The sequence below is a fragment of the Dermacentor albipictus genome, chromosome 6 (genome assembly GCF_038994185.2).
Source record: "Dermacentor albipictus isolate Rhodes 1998 colony chromosome 6, USDA_Dalb.pri_finalv2, whole genome shotgun sequence".
Classification (NCBI taxonomy): Eukaryota; Metazoa; Arthropoda; class Arachnida; order Ixodida; family Ixodidae; genus Dermacentor; species Dermacentor albipictus.
The window spans coordinates 97,734,271-97,758,929 of record NC_091826.1 but is presented as its reverse complement, the minus strand read 5'-3'; the positions used below and the strand labels follow the sequence as shown (position 1 = coordinate 97,758,929).

Sequence of the window (24,659 nt, the reverse complement as noted above, 5' to 3'; positions counted from 1 at the left end):
TGGCACTCATCGTGTAAAATTTGTGTAAGAGCATCGTTATCTAGGCCAATAAAACATGGGAGACCCTGGAGACCCTGGTGAAGAAAACCGCGAGAGCTCCCCATCTGATATAACGTGCACACACTGAATCTGCATGATTTCACTGAAAAAAAAAATATTTCTGATTAGATGCCTTTTCGCCATTAGCCCAAGGCTATTGGTCTAAAGTTTCCGGGCTCCACCGACTTATGTCTGTCACGCGGCGTCACAAAACCGCAAAAACTCACTTTGTCAAAGTAACCTGTACGCGTTAAAGATGCATTATTATGGCGAACAAAAGTGAATTTTATTCTCAAAAGCCGCAGGCTGCCCCGTTCCAGAAGGAATAAATGATGGCTGCTGCAGATCGCTCAGGCACTGGCTACTCACACCTGCTGGAGAGCATGGGTTTATTTGCGTGTAATAATACTGCTTGCGTGGCCGTGCAACGTTTCTGAGCACTTTCGGCATGTTTACGACCTTGTTCTGCCAACTCGTCTTTGCTGAGGATCCGTCTTAGTGTCATTCTTAATCTTCCGTTGCATTCCGCCGCGATTTTCAACCAGCCACCGCAAGCTAAGTAAAGGAAAGTGGACCAATCGCACACGCTGGCACTACTTTCTCCATTCGATTATTTACTTTCAGTGCAGTGGCTCCGCGCTATCAAATCCCCCTCCGCTTGACAGTGATCCTCGCCTCTTGTCGGCCAATTAGATAAGAAGAGTCGCTCAGTGTAGACAATGTTATTCGTTTTTCAAGCAAACAAAAGTTTCCTCCTATGAAGAAGGAGAGCTTTTGATTGGTCTGTTGAGACAATGGTGGGAGTGACCACCCGGTGCTTGCGTAGGTGGTTATGCAAATTTGACTTCAGGAGATAGGAATAAAAACATATTGGAATAGTTTTACGTGATGGGGCCCCAAGTGTGTGTTGCCGCGAGGATATTGCCATTGCATCGCAACTGCGATGCATACAAAATATCTGAGACAGTGCAGCACACATTCTTGTTGCTTGTACCCAGCGTTACTGTGATACCAGGACGCTGACCGGATATATAATTGAAGCAGACCATCAAAGATATAATATTGAGTTAAACAGGGGTATATTCAAAGAGTGCCGGAGGCTTACGTGAATATCTTGGGAAATAACTACAAAGATTCCACAGTCGTCTTTGTTCTCCACAAGTAGAATGTTACCTACAAAAGAACCCAGGTAACCAGACACAATCTGTCGAATGCTATTCACCGCATGCTTAGAAATGATCAAGCTATTACAGCGGGAAGGCTTCGGAGGGAGGATCAACAGCGCTTATCTCATCAACCTTCAGTTTGCAGATGACACTGTCCTGTACAGCAACACTAGGTACGAATTTCCACAAGAGATTCAAGACCTTAGGTGAAAAAGTAAGAATGGGGTTGAAAATCAATATGCAGAAGACACAGATAATGCCCGATAGCCTTGCGAGGGAAGAAGAGTTCAGGATAGCCAGTCAGCCTCTTAGTCTGTCTAGCAGTACATTTATCAAAGTCACTTACTCACAGGGGACCCGGATCGTGGGAAGAGAATTACAGAGAAATAGAAACAGCTTCGAGTGCATACGGTAGGCCTTACCAAATCATGTCTGGAAGGTCAGCACTGTTGTTGAAAAGAAAAGTGTAAGCTCATTGCATTCTAAAGGTGCAAACATATTGTTACGGGGATGTTGCGAGCACATAAAGACAATATATACAATATATATAAAGGCTAACTCAGAGTAGATAAGATGGCTGACCACCAACAACACGCAGTAGCGAGCGTCTCCGATATTCTTCCTCTATCCCCTTTCCTCCTTCCTTTACAGTACTTCCGCGTGGCGAAGCGCCGTCTCGGGGCATGGTAGGCGAAGAATTGCGAGAGAAGTATCGCTTGAGCAGCGAAACGTGCACGACGTCAACAGGCGTCTGACTTGAGGATACCTCAAAGGGTAGCGGCGAAACCTCGTGATTTACGTCGTTAATTTGGCGTAGAACTTCATAAGGCCCTGTGTAGCGAGAGAGGGGCTCTGGGAGAGGCCAACCCGAGGACATGTTGACAAGAGGAGCACCCAAGCACCTGGCGCGAACTTAAGATCGCGATAGCATTGCTCGTAACACTCGTTTTGTATGTGCTGCGAGGCTAATAGACGACATCGGGCGGCTTGACGTGCCATGTGAATGCGATCTATGACTTCACGACCGTACTCAGGGAAAACAACCGGCACAGAAGGGAGGATGGTGTCAAACGGCAATGGGCGGTCGCAAATATTCTGCGGTTTCATGTCGAGACGAGCTATACGCGAACGTCACGTAAGTTAGTGTGGCGTCCCAGTCGAGGTGATCGTTGAAAACTTACAGCGGTAGCATAACTTTGATTGTTCGGTTGAGACGTACCGTAATATCGTTCCCTTGTGGGTGGTAGGCGATGGACAGCTTATGCTCAGTGGCATTAGAGCAGAGGAGGTGGTGGACAACTCGATGTAAGAACGAACGCTAGCGGTCTGTAAGTAACTGTCGAGGTGCACCACAGTGAAGAAAATTGGCGACGTCTGTTGCGCAACTAGTCGGCAACGCCTTCGTTATCGCATAGCGTGTCGCGCAATCGGCAGCGACGGCGATCCACTTATTCCCTCTAGTCGTCATCAGAAAACTGCCATGCAGGTCAAGTCCTACGCAAAAGAATGGTTCAAAGGGAAATTCAAATAAATGGAGTCCACCGAGCGGCGCCAAGGGAGGCTTCCTCCGGCGCTGCCATAATTCGCAACTTGCGACGAAACCATGCACAGAGCGGTAGAAACCCGGCCAGAAGAACCAGCGTTGTACGGGGTCGTATGTACGCAAAACTCCAAGGTGTCCCACCGTCGGTGCATTGTGAAGTTGTTCGTGAATGACCGATCGCATATGACCAGGTAAGACAAGGAGCACCTCAGGGCCGTCAGGGTGGATATTGCGGTGGTAGGGGGGGCAGTCATGCAACACGAGCATGCGGCACATGCCCTCGATGTAGCCAGATTGCACTATGGCGATGATGGACTGTAAGAATGCGTCGCGTTGTTCTTCAGCGCGCCTGTCGGTCATGTCAGTCAAAACCATCACGCAGGTCACCGGATCATACGCAACGTGATCGCGAGGATCCACGGGGTGACGCGAGAAGCAGGCAGCGTTCTTGTGGAGGCGTCCAGCCTTGTAAACGACACTAAATGAAGATCCTGGAACCACAAAGCGCAGCGACCAAGCTGTCCAGTCAGGTCCCGAAGGGAAGACAACCAGCAGAGTTCGTAATAGTCTGTGACAATCGAAAGTGGGCGGGCGTACAAATATGACCCCATCTTGGCCACAGCCCAAACTAAAGCCAAGCACTTCCACTCGGCGATGGAGTAATTTCTCACGGCAGGTGACACCAGGCGACTGGCGTAAGCTTTTGAGCAATCGGTAGCATCCTGCTGCCGGTTGAGAACAACGCAGCTGCCATGGCCGCTTGCGTCAGTGTGGACTTTGGTCGGTGCAGATGGATCAGAGTGGGCGAGTATGGGAGGGGTGGTCAGAAACCAGATGAGGGCGGCGAACGCGTGAGCCTACTCCGGGGCCCATGACAATGGCGTGTTTTATGCGAAGCATATTACGAGGGCTCAACCCAGCTCCTCAGGCGCGGCGGTGACCATGAAATCACGTGACACCGTGACGTCACGACAGAGGAGAAGTGGCTTTGGCTCAACTCTTGCAAGACGGGCTGGGTGGGAATCGAACCAGGGTCTCCGGAGTGTGGGACGGAGACGCTACCACTGAGCCACGAGTACAACGCTTCAAAGCGGTACAAAAGCGCCTCTAGTGAATGCGGTGTTGCCTTAGAAACGAGCTGTTTCTAAGGCGTGCGTCTCTTGCTCAGGCGCACATTTCGTTGCCGCGCCGAACGCTGCTTTGCTCGACGCTCACCGCGTTCAATGCGGGACGCGTAGTCGCTGCCCTGTAGCCCATTGTCTTACACCCCTTGGCGGGTCGACGGGAACGCTGTCGCGTTCCACTCTTGAAGGCGAAGAAGTAATGCATGAGTTGTTTCTTCGTCTAGCCGAACCAAATATAGCCAAGCAACAGCAGTTCACCAGGCTAAACAGTGGTTCAACAACTAAAATAAAGGCTAGTATGCTTCGCATCCTGGGCTTAACCTTACCTAAGCCACAGCCATTTTTTCTTTAGAAGATCTGTCAAATGCCGAGCAACGTCGGCGAAGTTTTGACGAAACGATGAAAGTAAGAACACAGACCGACGAAGCAGCGCACGTTAGACGCAGAATTTGGCGCAGGGAAACTGCGTACGGCGCGAAAATTTTCCGGATGTGGTTGGAAACCGGATGCCTCAATGAGGTGTCCCAACACGGCAGTCTGACGGAGCCCGAAGTGACACTTCATGGACTTCATTTGAAGGCCAACTTTTTGGAAGACCGAAAGAATGGCAGCAAGTCGGGTAACGTGGCTGCCGAGCGTGGGAGAAAAAAGAGTAACGTCGTGAAGGCAACAAAAATATGTGGTCTATTTGTAGCCTCGCGGAAGAGAGTCCATCATAATTCAAACATCGCAGGAGCATTGAATAGACCAATGGGCATGACTTTGAACTGATATACGCCATCTGGTGGGATGAAGACCGTCTTCTCGCGGTCTATTCATCAACTGAAATCTGCTAGTAGCCAAATCGAAGATCAATGAACAAGAAATATTTAGCTCTACTCAAGCAGTCCAAGGCGTCATCGATGCGTGCTAATGGGTAGACGTCTTTAAGCGCGATCTTGTTTAGGTGGCGAGAATCGACGCATAAAGCCAGGTAACATCAATTTTTCACAAGGACGACAGTCAAAGCCCAAGAGCTGGCCGGTGGCTGAGAGCTTTGCGAAATATTTTGTCCACTTCTGATTGGATGACTCGACGTTCAGCATGCGATACCCGATATGGACGCCCACAAATAGGATTCGTGTCTCCACTCTTTATACGGTGCTGAACAACAGATGTTTGGCTTAAAGGCCTGTCGCCGAAATCAAGGATGTCACTGGACGATTCAAGCAGGTGCCGCATGTCAGTGGCCTATGAAGAGGTGAGGTCAGGTGCAATAATTTTCGCGAAGCCATCCGTTAAGGAACGAGAGCTGTGAGCTGCACTTGGTGCTAACAAGCTACTCTCGGCATTCAGACTCTCAATCTCGAAATCGGAACCACTAAAAGCACTGACCTAGAACATGCCGACAGGAATCACATTAGGGCACAGGCTGAAATTCAGAAGTGGCAGAACGACGTCGTTATTAGTAACCATGACCAACGTATGCGGAACAGCAGCGTTCCGGTTCAGAACACGTCGATGATGGGGCGAAACAAACATTCACCGTCAGGAACCTGTGGCTTGGTGGTCAAAATGACGTAAGTGACTACCTCAGATGACAGACGCACATCGTTAAGCGAGCACAAGTGCGGTGGGGTGGTACTCGGAGCATCGGTGAGTTGAGACATTTCCAACTGAAGAACACCGGTCGTGCAGTCGATGAGAGCAGAATGATGGGAAAGAAAGTCCAATCCAAGGATAACGTCGTGATTGCAGTAGTCGATCACAGCAAACAGAACAGAAGTATGGCGGCCGGCTGTAACTAAAGGCACAACACACATTCCAAGAACAACCAGCACGCCGCTGTCGGCGACACGCACTCGAGCAGCTGCTAGGGTGAGGACATTCTTTAAATGTCTACGTACGCAAACACTCATCACAGATACGTGGGCTCCTGTGCCGACGAGTGCTTGTACAGTTACGCCGTCTATTTTAACGTCTATTACACTTTTCCTTGTGGGCACAGACAGAGGATTTGCTGCGGTATTGCGTAATGCAGCACCACCTCCGAGGGCCGCATTTCTTAGCGTTCGGATAGGGTACGGCCAAACGCCATAGGGGACGAAAGGTGACATGGCTGCGTCGAACGGGAAGATGGGCGACGTGTTTGCGGTGAACGAGAATGGTGTCCGCACAGTGATGGTGAGCGACTGTACCATGTGTTCCTGGCAGAGTTGTCGGCGCAGTTAGATTCGGCGGTGGGCGAAATATTGCGGGCATTTCCATCAAAACGGCGCAAGTTGGTTGGTGTCCGAGGTGTTGAGGGGCACGAGTGGAGACAGTATCGGGCGACATAATCAATGCGGCGACATGTGAAGCAGATCGGCTGGTCGTCCACATGTCTCCACTGAGCCGGATTGCGATAACGCGCAGAGAAGCATCGGGGGGGGGGGAGGGGAGCGAAAATAGTAGAAGGGCGCTCGTTAGCTCTGGCACTGGCGACAGCACGTACAGAATGTAGACCGTTGTTTTCAAGTTCCTCGCGAACGATGGCTTGTACGAGAGCAACGGGAAAGACGGGTAGCATCAGGGCAACACGAATGGAAAGCTCCGGGCGCGTCGCATCCAGTTCACCGCAACTGATTCGCACCACGCCGTCTGATGGCAATGCATGCTGCTGGGCGGGTGGACCTTCACACGTCGACGTTGCCGCATTATTGGAATGTCTGGCGAATGGGTGCAAGACACGTCGGCTTCTGGCCTGCTTGAATTGTCGGCAGTCTTTAATGATAGCATCAACTGTAGAGAAGCTTTTGCAGATGAGCAGATTAAAAGCGTCCTCGGCAATACCCTGTGGGGATGCGCAACTCTCGCGCGTCCCCTGATGTTTTTCCCGCATAGCGCGTCTCCTGTAATCCGGCTTCGCCGCGTGGCTTGCGTGATGCCCGCGGCGGTCGTTGTGGTTGGGGCGCAGTGCGAGAGATGGCGCGAGTGTTGCGCTGCTAACGCCCCCTCATGGCAGGGTTACTTGGGGGTGCAGGGGAGGACAGGCTGGCTCTTTCCCGGCGGTTCGGCGAACAGCGTGGACATTCTGCGCGCGCGGTGACCCATGCTTCTGCGGGACCGCCTCGCGTGGCCGCCTTCGAGCGCGCCGCCGTTGGCGTGGCCATACACGCGAACGACCAGCGTTGGGATCCAGCATGGGGTGTACATATTCGCTCGCTACCGGTCGCGGTGAGTCGGACTTCCAGATTTGTCGCGTGCCCATCGGCATGTTTTGCGGATAGCAACTCGGCTAGCAGGCATTGATGTATGAAAGGTGCAATAAATGCCCTTGTGATTGTTTGCACTACTGTGTTGTCGTTCCTTTTTCATAAGAGTACGGGTGTGAGAACCTCACAACCCTTAAGCACGTTCCTGACCTTCTCAGCTTCTGTCATGTCGTAATCGGCTGTACGACAAACTACCAGCACGTCCAGGATGTACGAGACGCAGGGCTCCGTGGGGGATTGGGCACTGGAGGCCAGTTGCTACTTTGCGGCAATGTTACGGCCGGCTAGTTTGCCAAACAACTCTGTGAACTTCGGTTTGCGTTGGTCTCAGCTGGTTAGCTCCTCTTCGTGGTTTTTGTACAAAACGTTTGTCATGCCTCTTAGGTAGAAAAACACGTTAGCTAGCATTAGCATTGGTCCCGCAGAAAGTTCCACGATCCTTGAGTTGCGTAACCACAACCAAAGTTGACAGCGATGTAGCTGGGGACGGTGACATTGGAGGCGGATGCGACGTCCACTGCGGAGCTCCGTTTCCAGCCGTAGTTCCCAGCACCTCCATCATTATGTTACGTGGATGTTGCGAGTATAGAAACACTATATTTACAACATATGTACAGGCTGAGTCAGAGTAGTTATAATGGCTGAACACCAAAAACACGCAGCAGCCAGCATCTCCGATCTTCTTCGTCCTCTCTCTTCTTTCATCCTTCCGTAACAATATGGTGCAGTAACTTTGAGGTTAATAAGAAGCACAAGGAACAACCTAAGTACCGCGCGAAGAGTGTTGGAAAAAGAAAAGTTAGCCGTAATATCAAGACACAGGAAGAGAGCGGTGTGGATCAGAGATGAAACGGGCATAGCCGATATGCTTGTTGACAATAAGAGGAAAGAATGGATCTGGCACCCATGTAATGCGCAGGATAGACAAATGGTGGACCATTAGAGTTGCTCAGTGGTTCCAGCTGACGCCAAGCGCAGCTGAGGAAGACGAAAAAAAAAAACTAGGTGAGGTGTTGAAATTAGCATAATTGCTCGCGGAAGTTGGAATAAGCTAGCGCAAGACAGCGGTAAATGGAGATCGCACGGAGAGGCCTTCATCCTGCAGTGCACATGAAAATAGGCTCCTGCTGTTGCCTATGACGCTACTGCCTCTCCTGATAATTAGTCCTTCACGCTCTACTATGAATGAGTTAGTGAATTCAGAAAACTTACTCTTGTGCTGAGCGAAAATGACAGGTCAATTTTTTTTATTTTGCGCTATCATGCCTGAGAAAGACTGCCATGTTTCTCAAAAAGTGTACAGACCCCGTTCGGCCTTCACGGCTTCATGCATTCCATCTTGTATTGATGCAAAAATAAATTTGAATTTATATTTAAGTTTAAAACCGTAGCCGAGGGACACATATGGTGGAGTGTTGTGAGTCCACGTATATTCACCGGTTCCATTACAGTCTCCAGGGGTGGCCTAATTTAAATGAATACCATTTCTTTGAACCACTCAAGGTACTAGTACGATGCCTCAGTGAACGTATATTTGGCTCAGACATCATCCGGAATCTCTAATGCTATTCACGGTACGCTGGGAACAAGTGTCGAATCTACAAGACGGGTAATGATAAGGAGTGAGATTTAAGGCGCAATATCTCAGACACCTTGCTTCGCAGATGACATTGCTAGGTTGAGCTATACTGATGATGAAAGTGCAAAATTATTGAGGAACTTAGACGGCGACGTGAAAGGGTTGGGTTCAAGCTTAATGTGCAGTATAGAAAGGCAAGAGAAGGAAAATTCAAGATGAGTGTTCAGCGTCTAGAATATGTCCAAGGGCACGTTCTTCAAAATAAGTTGTTGCCAGCGTAAAGTGTTCGTGAGAAATCAGTCTACAAAAGAAAAATTGGGTTGCACTGCATGCAGCAGGTATGAACAAGTAATGAGCAGAAGCCTACCGTATTAATTTAGGAAACAAGTGCATAATAATTACATTCTACCAGACTATCATACAAGGCAGAGACTTCAAAAAAGGTACGCATATCGCCACGAAGTAGAGACTGAAAATTTTATGGCTAAGCATAGGAAAAAGGCGCTGACGCCGCCAGCGACACCGCCCGTGAACAGGTGTTTCGCTTGCCACTGCCTGTCCTCATCATTACACCTCAGTCGCCTATTTTTCTCCTCGTCCTTTTCTCCTTGAGAATAGTAACAGGCTGGACAATCTTCAGTGTTTCCGTAATATGCTCTTCTCTCTCATTATCTCCATTCGGCAATAAATTTCGCTTCACATAGATCCAGCATTGGTGTTGGACGTGAATAAGTGTTCTCTAACTACGTGTGGCCTGAAAAATTAACAAGTGCAAACTTGTAGTGCAGCTTATGAGTAGCGCTCAGTCTTGATATGAAAAAGAATTGTACGGTTTTCAGGCAAATATTGTTTGGTTGGGCAAATTAAATCAGTCAATTTGAACTAGTTTGTACAGTATTTCATCGCGCTGAGAAGTTGAACAAGAACGGCATGGTTTTCGCTGCTCAGCTCTGACCTGACAGCACAACTCTGGGCCGTCCAGCGAGCCGAGGAAGCCGCTTCGAGACAAGGTCTGGGAACCGCGTCCGCGGCGGGTGCCCAGACCCACTAAAAGACGCCGGACTCAATTCTTGCTGATTTGAAATTAAACTTTACGCTCTCTCTCGATGAAACGAATAGAAAACTGCGACAAAAAAAGCTTCGGTTCGATACTCTCGTCCACAGAATCGACGCTGTGTCTTGTACGTCTAGACACGTCGTGAACGACACTAAAACAGGTATTTTCAATAACATTGCCTACTTCATTTCTCTACGAAATGGAAAGAGCTCAGAGCATGCATGCACTGCGTCTGATGTGAGGAGAATTTGAAACAGTAATAAGAAATTATGTAAGAAAGTTAACGGAGCTTGCACACTAGACGAATTTCGGCACAGCGGATCAGATAAGTTGTCCGTGCGCCTGATGAGCACTGCTCGCTCGCGAAGGTCCCATTAAGGCATGTCCGCGGGCCGCCCCATGGACGTGTTATTGGCGGCACTGGTGTTGGGCCATCGCCGCGCCGCTACTAGTTAAATGATTAAAGTTACGTTGTGGAAAAGACGAACCGCCATAGGGGAGAGTGCTAGTGCGAAAGTTCGGGGAGCGTTAGGTTCTGTCGCACTATGCAACAACCCTGCAAAATTATTTGTTGTGCTTACTACTTTTGGAATGGGGAACGTCGAGGTCACGGGTCTTCATTTTGTGAATTCAGAAGCGGCCTTCAGGCTATGGCACTTAGCCAGGTGGTCTGGAGCCATGGCATGTATAACAGGAGGTTGGTTTACATCAGACTGCAGCTGTGGTGTCAGGAATGGTGATAGATGCGCCGCAGTGTCGCCTTCCTGTAGCCCATGCATGATACGTTTCTTTGGCTAATTCACTGAAACACAGCTCGAGTAGTTGTGACATTGAAATTGTATAAACTAGCATGTATGTGCGAGCACACTACCGAGAGCCATTTCATACCGGGCCTGATGCTCCGAACCTTGACTCACTCGTCAACCGAAAAGTGCCTTTCAAGTTGTTGATGCGGGCACCGTAATAGAGTTTGCGCCAACAAACACGTGAGGAGTTTCTCCTCAGCTGAAGGCACAAGGCTGATCCGTCTGCTCAAACAGCTGCAAAAGAATAGGGTTGCTGGAACTTCTCTTGTAGCGTTGTGTTACGTGTAGAGGCTAGAAAGAAGTCCCTGAACGCAGTAGTAATAAAGAATCCTTCGCATTCGCATTTTCCCGTATACCAAAGACATAAGCATTTTAAGGCACTTTGATGGATTTGATGGGAAGCCGTGCTCGAGGAGATTTGCTCTCAGAATGTCACGAAAAGCTGTTTCTCCAACAGATTTATTCAAGCTGCACAAAACATTCCAATTCGTGTATCATGAATTCACCTCTGTTGTCTCGAACAGCGCCTCCAGATTCGACGGCGACTTCGTAAAAATGCGTCTTAGCTTATACCGTCATCGCTTTAATAGCGACGGTGCAGTATGTTCTAGAACTGGCTACACTTTTTGTCGACCTGAAGGCACTAATCGTCCATTTCGACTCAAAACTTCAGCTTGACATTCTAATCTGTCTCAAATTGCTCTGTCGTAGCCCACCTCGAATTCCGCCTAGGAAAACCAGTGAACGCATCCATCTTTACGTTCCTTTCTGCCACAGCCAACATTAAATGGTTCGTATAAAAAACTCTTTAAAAACGCATATTGTTCGCTTTTATTTTTTGTAAATTGCTGTCATTGTTTTGTTTAATGTTTCCTATTGCTGTATCTTAAATTTCTCCCCCTCTCTCTTCCAACTGTTTAAGTCATTTTCGTGTTTGGGTCGTCAATTAGCCATGCGATTGCTTAATAGAAAATTGTCATGTTCACAAATTTTCTAATTTGTTTTTTATAACGATAAGCCAAATAATTTTCCCTTCTATATATTATACGCTGCCTCCACATACATTATCTTGTAGATATGTTCTACTTAGTAGTGTATCGTGTATTAAGACATATTGGTTGTTCTAGGGAACGGTAAATGAACACATGCATGTTAGTATTTTCGCGAATACTATTCTTGTTTTTAATTGGTGCGCGTATGCTATTGCCCAACGATTGTTACCGCGTAGCTTTTTTTTGCTAGGTTCCAAGTGATCTCGTCTGCGAGTACACCATCAAGCAATGTTCCATAAATTGTGCTATGAGAGCCAACTCGCGACGAAGTGAAGCAGGCTTCAATCAATCCCCATACGTGTGCCGATCCCTAAGACAGTGCAACACTGGGCCAGCCTCCGGAGGAGATGCAGTTCGCCATAAATATGCCCACTAGTCATCGCTTGGCTGGTAATCGTTCTTCAGAGCAGGAGAGCACTAAATTTTTTTCGCTGCCTGCTTATCAGTTTTTATGGACAGCGATTCCCTATCTGGACTGTTTTTGGGGTACAGACGGTCTCCATGATGCATTTTTTTTCTATTCTCAGGCCGAATCGTCCTTTTCTCACTGCGCGAAGATAGAAGACGACGGTCTGATGTTCTTGCAGTTCTAGTTCGCCGGATTCGAGTGAATCAAATGCAGCCGGGCGCATTGCTGATTCCTTCAGTGCACCGGTGTTGATAGTATTTGCCAAGCTGGCTGCCGCCAAGTTTGTTTTCTAGTCGAGGGCAGAAAGATTCTCCCAATAAATAGTTCCTGCCAGAATCTCCGCATCACCATTTCCTTGCATGACAAATTTTCTTAATATTTTAGCATGATGTATTTTTGATAAATTTATTAACTTAATACCATTGCAGTTTGGTCGAGCTTAAACATATTTGGATTGCGCTTGTAGCCTAATTATTGTCTATTTTGCATGAATTCTTGCCCATATGCAATAAGAGTTCGAAGCTACATTAGCCCATTCCGTAGTTAGAGATCAAATGGAAGATGTGGGATAAGCGTGCAGAATATGAAGGTTAGAGATAACCGAGAAAACTGTTGGTAAATCAATGGTTAAAATGTTTCCTTATGTTTTGTCACTTCCGTTGCAGAAGAAGCCCTTGTCATGTTCGATCGTCTACTGCTAGTGCTAGCCTTGTTTTGTCTCCTGGGCAACGAGAATGGACTTGAAATCGACAGAGCAGACGGAGGATATGTTAATCTCCTAGCCTCGATCCATCCGGACACCCCACCAAATGAAGTGATTGTCGACAACCTAAAGGTATGTGCGAAATTCGAAGCAATATTCTACGCTACTTGTTAAATCATGTTGTCAAATGGGGTACTCAACCATGTTCGACCACAAATGACATACTGTTTTCATTTATATTTTTACCAATTTCTCCTCGTGTGACCTTTGTGTAAAATTGTATTGGGACAGCTGTAATCCATAATTTCGTACTCTGATAGTTTCGTGTTCTCTTTATTGCCCATTGTCACTTACAATGTGTCTGTACAAAATAATGAGAAGAGACAGTACAGTCACGTGACCTTTCCGCAACCACAGTACACATTTCTACAAATCCGTGTCTTTCCAGCACGTCTTTTGTCACTTCTCAATGCCGGTAACTTCTCTGTTTTTCGAGCAATGCCCACCTAAGAACACTAAGGCATGCACTTACATCTTGCAAGTAAGCAAAACTAAGGGACCCTCTGCGCGCACATGGAATAGATGGATGTATGGATTGACGCTATGAGCATCCCCTTCGAAACGAAAATCTTGGTGGCGTCACTGTTTCTATAATTTTGCCTGAAGTGTTATCTTTTTACTACAGAGAAAAGCTTTCCAGTATCAGACATTCTGAGTTACTATTAGGAGCGTTGTTTTTAAAGGCAACAGTTGTTTCTGGTCTGCCTACTTTTCTGCTATCAAACCTTCGACCGGTATTTGCAAAGCTCTGTTACGGGCATGTTTACTTTGCCATTTCTATCACTGAACCCAGAGGCTTTAAGAAGGCTACCTGAGTTTAAACCGACTAGCGGGTAGATGTCTTTCCATTCTAGTAAAATATGTTTCATAATTTTTCTAACTATACCACAGCAAACGCGTCGCTTTTTCCATAGTGTAAGTCATTTTCTAGCTACGCGTTCTAAGGCATCATTGAACTCGCTTGTAAAAGTAGAGAGCCTCACTTTGAATTATCATATGTTGTTTTCTTCGTTATTTTGTTTTAACCCCTAATTAGGTAATTAGAGCTGGTTTCTTTTGCATTGTCGCCACATCGAGAACATTGTGTCAGCATATTTAAATTTGTATTTAACCTTCTTTGGTGCCAAGTTGCTCATCTAACGCTCGCATACGTGCTGGTAAGCTTCGTTTCCTGTTTTCCTCCACTGTGCATCAATAACAATTTGCTATAAAAATACATGGACATTCTCGCCACCCATTTATTTCATGTTCTTGAGTCGTTCGTTGAAATGAATTTTGCTCTGAACTTCGGGACTTCAATAACTTTCCAGGCATTATAACACCCTGTGCGAATTTACCTTTAGTATTCGCGTGAGCTTCCAATGCGAGGCACTCAACTCACCTTAGGTTAATGTCAATTTGAAGTTGTACTTCTGACTTCAAGCAAATAGACGAATTTACAATAATGTCTTGCAGCTGTTATACCTTCAGGCTGTTGTTCTTTAATGAATGTAAAATCTACGGTGCATGCACCCATAAGCGGTCGTGAAATCGCAAAACTCATTTGCTGCTTGCAAGAAAAAAACGCTGTGTTGAACCATGCAGGCTCTCCTACAATCATCCTCGGAGCTCCTGCACAACGCCACTGGTGGCCTGGTTTTTATCAAGCAAGTCATTGTGGAGTTACCGAAAACGTGGCCGCAGAGGATGACAGCTCGAAGCGAACCTAAATGGTTGTTCTCAAAGAGCGATGTCCGTGTTGAAGCTTTAAAGAGCGGCCACAAAGAAGAGTCCTTCAGTACAAACCTACGAAGGAGGTGTGGGCAACGCGGCGACTTCATTCGTGTTTCACCCGACGTTCTGGCTGAGCTGAACAAAACAAAGAAGGCCCTTAACCACGCAAGTACGGCACTTTTCTATCCACTTTCGAACAACAACGCCGTAGTAGTAATATAATAGACTACTACGACGACGACGACTACTACTACTACGACTAGCACTACTACTGCTACTAATAATAATAATGATAATAATAACGTTTATTGCCACCAAAAAGCCACAAGAACCTGCAAAGGCCGTCTAAGAATTTGTTACCTTGCAGGACGATGCATAGGAACAAGATATATATCACAAATGAAAAACAGACATCAACGAGACAAGGAGAACAACTAAAAACATAAAGGACACGAAATTGAAAAGCACAAGATTGTAATTGGTTAATTTTCCTAAAGAAAAAAAATGGCATTGTAATATTTACTACTTCAATGTGTTCTGGAAGTTAATTTCACTGTAACTGCTTAAATAATTCCGTGAGCGTGCCTTTCGAATCCACGTTAAAGATTTCATGAACCAGAAACGACATACCAGATGTGTTTTGGAAGCTTCCGTGTGGCGGTATTTTTATTTTTTTGTTGAAAACGGAAGCCGAATAATGTTTTACAAATGTTTCTATTAGCAAAGATTGAAAGCTCGGTAGACCCAGCTTACCTAACATAATTGCAGCTGTTACTATTGCGGAATTCTAGCAATATTTTTAATTATACTTGCTCTAACGCTCTATACCTTTAATCTCCAACGATCCCACAGAAGCCTAAGATTGTAACGCCGTACCTCAATGCATTGTAACGCAGTGTATGTAGAATAATGTTTTTCGCTGATAGGGTGCTAAAGTTTGATATTAAACAACAGCCAAGCAACTGACTTCAGTTTTGAAGTAATAAAATATCACAGTAGTCGTAAGTGGACAGCGAAAACAACCCAGTTTTTGTTTTTTGAGCACTGATAACAATACCACTATTAGTGAAGCAAAGCATCGTAATGTACACGTCATTTTGTAACATTTTAGTGAACATTGTATAAGAAAGATATTTTGCCAGTACCACACTGTCATCAGCATGCCGGAACGCAGAACATTTAAAAATAACCAAAGGGATGTCACAACAAATATGTTAAACAACAGTTTCGATATAAGTAATCCCTGAGAAACACTAGCATTCAGCTAACTTTTAAAACTCCCTTATCGTCGGTAAAGACAAGTTCAAATAGGTTGCTCAATTAATTTTGGAGAAAGTTGTAAAACCGCCTACGAAACCTGAAGACATAGTTCACTGAACACGATTTGGTGCTTCGGCTTGTCAAACTCTTTCGCAACATCTAAGAAGAGGGCACGTGCGATTACGCTCTGATTTAATGCCGAGGATAGATCGTCTGGAAATTCGTCAAGCAGTGCAACACTACGGCGCCCACAAACAAAACCAAACTCTTCATAAGCCAAGATAGAAAATTTGTTAAGAAAAGAAGACATAGCCGGGAAGAGAAATTTTCTAAGATCTGAGCAATAACTAGTAAGAAAGAAATTGGCCAACTGTTCTCAAACTTGCCCTTCTTCCTTGACTAGTGTAGTGGTATACCAGTTGTAGTCTTCAGGTATTCCGGAATAATATCTGACAGTGCATTCCGATTATTTGGGGTGATGTGTAATGATAGTATTCCATCATATCAAGGAGGCTTGTTAAGACGGAAAGTGAAAAAAAAAATCTTCCAGATGACACTTCCTAATACTCGGAAGAAATTCTGACGCAGATGTGGATTGCGTTAACGACCGAGTGTTTGGGAATAGAGAGAAAGCTCTTTGGGACGCTCTTACAAAGTGCTTCTTTAAAGCACGCGCTATTTGCTGTGGGATATTGCTGAAAGGAGTCGAAAAGAGACCGTTATCGGAAACTCACTCCTCTGAGATGACTTACGAAAGACCTAGTTTGGCTTACACTGTTTGAAAACTGCTAGAATTTATTTTAAAAAAAAGGGCGTTTTTCACCCCACATAAGAGTGACAATTTCATTGCTTGCAGACTTATATTCAAATCATAGTTCTTGGTTGTAGCATGTTCTGCAGTTTCCACAAGGCTTCTCGATACGAAATCACAGCTATAATTTTCGTGTTCATCCAGCCGTGACCGTTACTTATCGGTGTAGCTACAAAGCGTATGTCACGCAATTCAAATTTTTGCAGTTGTGTAGAGAAGCTTTTATGCACTTCGCTTGACGAATGTTCTTTGGTTAAGGATGTCGAGTCAAACGAAACAATAAGATTTTCAAGCAAAAATTGCTTAGCTATAGAGAAAATGTATTTGCGTCATCCACATGCAGTTACGATCTAAGGCGTGCCAGACGCGTCCGGTAATACAAGACGGCATGCTACAAGGTGGTGGTCAGCTAAGCTTTGCAGAATACTACATGACCTAATTGAATAGTTGCAGGCTCTGACCGCTATGTGTTCTAAGCAGGACTGCAGTATTCGCTATAATTAACTAATTCCGCTCTGGCTGGAGCTCCACTTGTACATTCTAGACTGCAAACGGCAACGTAGATAATCAAAGCTACCATTTCCGGGCGTAAAATGCCGATGATACGTCGCTGACCGAACAATTGGTCCACTGAGCCCTATTGCCGCATGTTTTGTCAAGCTCTGCAAGAAAACTTGAAATGCTGCATGAGGGTGGTCCACGAATAAGTAAGATGCGCATGCAACATGATCTCTTACAACCTTTTATAGCCATACATTCATCATGTACAAAGAAGGCATAACCAGAAGGAACTGCACAAAACTTCTGCCACAACGCCCATTTCGTATAACAAAATGTGCGGAAAAGTCATGCGAGGTGAAATAACATGGCAAGCCTAGGAAACATTGATTGCCCTTATTAAAAAAACGCATACAAAGGCAGTTGGAGACTCAGCCAGGAATCTAAACTGTTCCCAGTAATAATGGATACTTCGAATAATATTGCTTACTACGGTGAAACTTTGACCCGAGCATCAAAATTTTGCTTTAATGAACTGAGCTCCGTTATTCTGTTGAAAGGAAAGCTCAGGCTGGCTGAACAGTGTTTCACAGGTCTGCTCGTTTACCGATACGAGCGGGAGTACAAAGGAAAATGAAGGAACGTTGAAGAGTACGTCAATCTGTGACGCTACATCGCAAAGCTCGGAAAAGAACAATACAAATCATGAAAATGAGCCTTATAATGGCTATCCCGTGAACAGCTGAGTGTCGTTATTAATAATATTAGCAATGATAATAAATCATGTTTATCATTGAACCAAAGGAGAGCTACGGAGCCTGCGTACGGGTGTGGTTAAAAATGTTTCTCGAGACAAAATACACAAAGACAAATGTCGTAGACGAAACAAAGGGAGGTAGCAAAGCACAAATAGGGAAACGCAAAGTACGCAGGTGCACGTAAAAGCGACATAACCATACAACATGGTTATCTACATACACACGAATGAAATGAACTGCTAACTATCTGAATACAGAGAAAATAATCACTACGCCTTTACACTATCACTACACTATAATGGAGCGAGGCGACGCACAAAACGCAGAATGCTGCCTTATATTTTTTTTTGAGGCCGAGAAATATGCACACAAACAAGCAGCTTTGGGCCATGTATACTTGCAGGGAGTTCTTTGTAGAGGAACAGGGGGCCTCATTTAATACGTGGGGATTTTCGGGTTGATTTGAGATATATATGACCGGGCTGGACTATGGCCACGATAACGGGAAAAGTGGCGCTCTAGAATAGACATCAGCTCATTGTCCATGCCTAAATTGAGGTTCGAATTTCATTTGCACGTTCCCTCGGAAACTTCAGAGCTACATTACAGTAGTAGAAGGCACACAATGGAATACAATTTCAGAAAAGCAAATGGGGAGTGGGAGTCATACGATATACGACAAGCAACACCTAGAGCGGGAAAGGCCCGCGGTTTCGCATGCTTAGCTTGTGAGGAAAAGTTGAACGATTTGTTAAAGTTCGCACGACGAGTTTTGCTTTCATCCTCTCTGGGCACTGGAGCCCACCGAAACAAGTATGGAAATTGCACATGGTGTCTTAACCGCGTATAACTTAATGCCATAGTTTTGGAAGCATTAAATAGTAGTTAACGTCTTTGCAGCAGTTCTGATTGTAGAAGCAGAGCAGTTAGTAGAGCCCATCTAAGTTCAGGCTCAGGTTGTCACATTGTAGCGTGCGCTGCAACTTTGCCTCCAGATGTCTTGATACCGCCACGAAAAAGCCCGACAAAGAAAGAAAAAGAAGGCGGATGTCGAAAACATATTGCTGTGAACCTTTATGCGTGTCACAGCGGTCGAAAGGCAGTCACGTATAATTTCGTTGTAACTTTAAAGAGGCAGGTGACGCGCATCCGAGACCGACTTGGATAAGAATGTTACGCACTGGGCAAATACAACCTATACTACGCAGTTTTTTTTTTTTCGGAACACTTCATTTGGAGGACTTCATTTCCGTCGAGTAGGCCACTGCTTTTTTTAGGTAGTACAAGTATGCTGCGGTTGTTTCAAATCGCAGAGTGTACTTTCTTTAGACAGACACTTTAATAAATTACTGATGCAGGCTTAAGCTGCATTGAGTTTCGTGAGTATTGTTTTCTTCCCCTGCATTAGTGTTACTATAATGTTTTCAGCAGCCGGCATATACTTGCTAATGTACATTTGTCCGCAGGCGCTGGTAGTAGGAACGATAATTAGATCGAAAGGGCGTATGTTCATAGTGACATATCTTAAGCCGCGAGGTGACGTACCGTTCTGATAGGATGCTTTAGTTTAGCGGGTAAGCAGAATATATTGTTTTTTCATTCAGTATGCTGAGTTTTGAGTTTATTTGCGTGCATGAATTTTGTAAGCCACTCCAAGCAGCGCGCGTACGCGATTTCGAGTTTAGGACCTTGCGCCAGCGCAGCTACGCTGCTTTGAAACTCTGCGCGCAGAGCTAAATTCAATTACGACTGCTTCGATTCATTCTCGAGTCATGAATTTAATATAGGTGACACCGCTCAATAGAAAGCCCTCAAAAATCCTTAGAAACATGTTGGAAAAAACGCAGCTTGGTTCCATTGGTTATTTGCTTCTCAGCTTTCCCCGGGGTTTGAGAATCCCTACGGGCAGCGGGTGTCTACTGTTTTCTCGTGCCTGGACACAACCTCGAATTTTGCGTACTGTGAACATCAGACTCAAGACCTGAACGATCATTTGTTTCCATCCCATGACGCTCTGACGAAAAATCCTGCGAAAACTTGACAGTTTTCTGCCTCGTTCTATCACTGCTTTAACATCCACATTTAGTTTCTGAAGGCAAGGCAGACGCTACGGCCTCTTCATTCTAGGATGCTGTGTGATATAATGCAACACGAATCGCAGCGTGGAGTTGCTGATGTGAAGGTGGAAAACAGTCAGGTATCGCTTCCGTAGCAGCGCACCAACACCAGCAGCGGGTGGTTGCACCTTTCGGAGGCTCGCAACGCGCACACACGTCCCTTAGTAACCTTCCTCATCGTTTGCGAGGCTTTGAAACCTAGCAGGTCACTCGACAGGCCGGACTCTTGCACACACAGCCCAATAATATCCTGGGTTTCGTCGCTGTAATCCTAGAGGCCGATCATGATATATTAATCGCCAGCGAGGACCCTTTCCACTTCGATGAAACAGCTCGAGTCCACGTCACAAACGAGAACCTTCAGAAAAGCACACACAACGCCAGGCGAAACAGGCGCCGTGCACCTCGACGTTGTGGGAATATTTGGTTAAATTGACAGTTCGCCTGTATCGGTAACGAATTGTGGAGTTTCCAATTGCTGACGAAGTGATATTTACAAACACTAGCAAGAAAAGAGGATCAGGAATGGATCATTCGAGAATTCCAGTAGTGGCCTTTTAGCAAAAGAGCTTTGTCTATTAATGCAAACGAATCACGATAGATTGCTTGAGTAATTAGATAACAGGAGAGTGATAAAAGAAGGTATGTCCATTTGAGTGAGCTTTGAAATGAGGAGCTTATGACGAACTACACCAAATGCTTAAGTTAAGTCCAAGTAAGGAGCGTCTTTTTGGCACGACACGTACCATAGTGCAAGCGTGGGTAACGAATATTCCCAAATTTGTGTGGTGGATTATCCTGATACAAAGCCGTGCTGTTCATCTATTAAAATGTTGTTAGAACTAACATAAAGCAGCGAATGCAGTAGATGTTAGAACAGTTTTGAGGCAGTGCACAGGACAGATGTAGGCTCCGGAGATCGGGAGATCCAAGGACCCCTAAGCATTTCTTATTAGTCGTTGATAGGACAGCGTTAATGCCCAATCTAACGCCGTTCAGTGGTCCTTCGGGTTTTATAGGGCAAGTAAAACTTTTTGCTGCAACGTATATTATCGAGTTTCGCGATTAATTTTTGTCCCGGTTAATTCTTTGTACAGGTTTTTCCAGTTTCTACGTTAGCATGTTCGCTGTAGACGGGATCACATGGAAGATTTATTGAGAAGCAATGAACGCCACATGACACCCGAGATGTCGCGTCGCCGCATTTGCTTCGTCAAGGCGCGTTACTGACCTGGCGTTGTGGCGATGCCCTCTGCCCGGCGGCAGCATCTGGCACGCTACTGTCGCCGCAGGTGTCCCGTTCCGCCCGCTGTCCTCCATCGAGGCCCATGCCAGCAAACGCGAGACAACGTCACGAGCGGTCCCGTTTCGCTGTGACGGGCGCCATCAGGTTTTTCGCTTAAGAGGAAGCTTTAGCTCTGGCCGAACTCCGACGCAGCCTATTCATATACATGTAAAAAGCCAAAACGTTTTTTCTGAGATAACCCCTGGACCGAGTTTAATGAAATTTGTTGCATTTGAAAGAGAAGGTAAATTCTAGTGACTGTGGGAAGCGGAATTTTGATTTAGGGCTTGAATTTTGTTAAAAAGATTTTCAAATATTCTGAAGTTTGAAAAAAATAGAAGCACGAAGTTTCCAAACTAATAGCTCTGCATCACAAACAGATATCGCGGTTCTATAAACGGCATCCATTAGATCATTCAAAGCGGACAAATTTCATATGTTATTTTACATCTTACGTGAATTTGTTACGTTGTTTACGAGGGTTCTGCAAAAGTTGTAACTGCATATTATTACTTTTTTGAGATTCATGTGTAAGATGTCAAATTTGTCCGCTTTAGATGTGCTATTAGGTACAATTCACAGAATTGCGATATCATTTTTTCTTACTGAGTTACAGAGTTGTAAACTTGATAGTTTCGTTTTCTGAAAATTTGTGATTTTTGCCAATTTTTAATAAGAAATTGACGACCTAAATCGAAAATTCGAAACCAACAGTTACTAGATTTTAAGGTTTTCTTTTAAATGCAACAAACGCCTTTAAATTTGGAGCAGTGGTTGCCGAGAAAAACGAATTCTCCTTTTATATGTATTTAGATAGGAGCGCCCGAGCTAAAGCTTCCTCTAATGTGACATTTTACGCCGTGGCACCAAAAATATTCGTAATTTTTAATAATAATAATAATAATAATAATAATAATAATAATAATAATAATAATAATATTAATAATAATAATAATAATTGGAAGAAGAAGAACCAGATAATCATTTATGTAATACGCATAGGGACAGCACTCTAGGCATAGTTGAGGTGCACAGAAAAAGAAAGGGCACCAATGTAATGTCACAAGGAAAAGTTAAGAGAATGCTATTAGAAAAAATGAAGCTTCATAAAAAGGTACCGAATGAGTACCAATATCGCAACGACATGCAATTCGGAGACCGTAAACATGTGCGGAAGGCGGGAGAAAGTGAGAAAGCAGGAAAGGAGCGTTACTGGAAACAAGACTGACGAATAAGTCTGAATCACGTTACAGAATGCAAACAACAAGTCTTGAACGATATGAAGATAGAGAAAGTGCCAGTTGCATGCACTTTCCATTCTTTGGAAGGGCGAGTGTCTGATGATAGACGCATTAGCGTGGAGAGGTTTATGTTCCTTGGTAGTCTTCGGTGGAACCTGCAGGAAAAAAGTTAGTACCGAACTTTTCATGAGAATCGAACAAACAATGACACCAAGGACAAAATAGGGAAATAACTTGTACTTACTGGTCGAAATAAACAAATGATAAATTAATGGCCATGAAAGTGGAAGATAAAATACCTTCCGCAGGGGGGGGAAGCATTGCACGTCTTCGAATCACGCGTAATGTGAAGACGTAGAATCGTTCCTCTTCTGCAGCAATTGTTTTCTCACCCACTTTCATTCGCTTTTATCCAAGCGAACATGCCAAAATCTGGTTTTCAAAGAAATTAAAGTTTGCTCATATAACTAGCTCTATTTAAAGAATGAGCATGGGTCAAACTGCAGAGCACAAAAGTGATCAATATTGTCGATATTCTTAAGTATTTTAATATGTTCAGCGTAAAGCAGGAATGAGGACTTCTGTATTGCTGACGGAACTTTACTGATGAAACGTAAGAGCAGCAGACATGGAACCTTCCGAGACGCCACTCCATACTGAATAGATAAAAGAAGACTCATCATTAACACTCAAGAAGCACGACCTATTAAGGCATTATATGCGTAGTAGAGTTACAACTAGGTTCTAAAACAGAAGGGGAAGACAGACTACTCCTACGATTTCGTTAAGGCCGCAGTACACACGCATCAGCTCGCTCCCTTCGCGTGATGGGGGAGGAAATGTGCGCAATAAAGATGACAATATTTGTGTTAGTACAACGGCCAGAAAGAAAAATCATGCTACTTGGGAAGGAGGACACTGTTTACACTTGACAACAATGTACAACGCTTGGAAGTTGGAGAAAGAAATGGCTTGATAGTTTGTGAATATGGTTTTGTGGTTGGATATAAAGACAGGAAAAACGTGATTGGTTTTCCGAGCGCCCGAGAAAGTCAATATATCCGGACATTTTATAAAAATTCGTGTCACCACAGGTACAAAGATACAGCTTTAGGATTTGATAATAGTGTGCAGGGTGCCATGTGGGACGCAGGGAGAAGATGGAAGCCGGTGCCTCAGGCATTCATGATGAGACATTCGTCAAAAAATGCCGAGCTGTAAATTCCAACGGAAAAGCTCGACTGGTCGATAGGGCCTTTAGTTGACGGTTTATATACAGAAATATTGAGAAAAGCAGACTGGTTGCACTTCTCCACTGCAGGGGTGGAGTAGACGGATACAATCACCACATTTGCTGCAGCGCATGCGATGTTGCCAAATACTCTGTCATCTGGCTAGAGGCGCTCCTCTCGAATGGTCTGCATAAGACTTGTGATGCCCCTAATACAGGTTATTACAGTGGAAGTACAGGAGGTGATATTTACCAATCGATTTGTTAGGCTCAGAACTTTTGGTTTTTCATTCTTCCTGCGTTGAAAGTATACCACATCACGAGGGTCATAATATGCACGTTAGACATAAAAATGGTGGCTGAGGTCGGTCTAACGGAAGGTTTAGCACAGGACCGATCTAAACGCAGAAATGTATGTGATTTCCTTGCCAGATAGCAAAAAGGATGGTGCCATGACACGTTTCTCTTAAAATATTTCTGCGTGTATTTGCCTATTTCCAAGGCGATTTGGTAGCTGCTTTTTCAAGCTATCGCATTCGTAAAATCCGGGCCGGCAACGACGCTGCTTACAATGCAGAGCGCTCGGTGATTACAACGCGATACGCAGAGCGTATGGCTGGCGCCACTTATTGCGCTACCAGTGGGCTCTAGGGACATACAAAAAACGCAGGGCGGGAGAATGTTGCGGTTAATAGAAAATGTAGTGCTTCAGTGCAAGAAGCGCGGTGTCCATGCGGGATGTAGTTTAAGGCTAAAGTGATCATGGTAATTTATCATGTCTCGTTCTTGGAAGTGCATGGCGGTTGTTGCGATCAGCCTTGAATTCTGAATGACGGAAATCGCAAGCATTCTTATGAAGCGAATGTGCGGTATAGAGAGAACCTATGTTCCCTAAGAGATTTTTCCGGTACCTGTGTCAGTGCTTCGTAAATAGGGTAAAGACGTACCACATGACGCCTTTTAAAGAAATACAA

The 24,659-nt window shown here is 45.1% G+C and overlaps 1 protein-coding gene across 4 annotated transcripts in view; it reads left to right on the top strand.

The window, feature by feature from the left end:
- LOC139061298 (calcium-activated chloride channel regulator 1-like) overlaps positions 1-24,659 on the top strand; it is a 240,171-nt gene that overhangs the window by 25,967 nt on the left and 189,545 nt on the right. For all 4 annotated transcript variants that reach the window (XM_070541071.1, XM_070541069.1, XM_070541070.1 and 1 more), the window contains exons 3-4: positions 12,674-12,843; positions 14,356-14,653. In XM_070541071.1, the coding sequence (XP_070397172.1) occupies positions 12,688-12,843; positions 14,356-14,653 (454 nt within the window). In that variant the 5' untranslated portion in view covers positions 12,674-12,687. The remainder of the gene's footprint in view (positions 1-12,673; positions 12,844-14,355; positions 14,654-24,659) is intronic.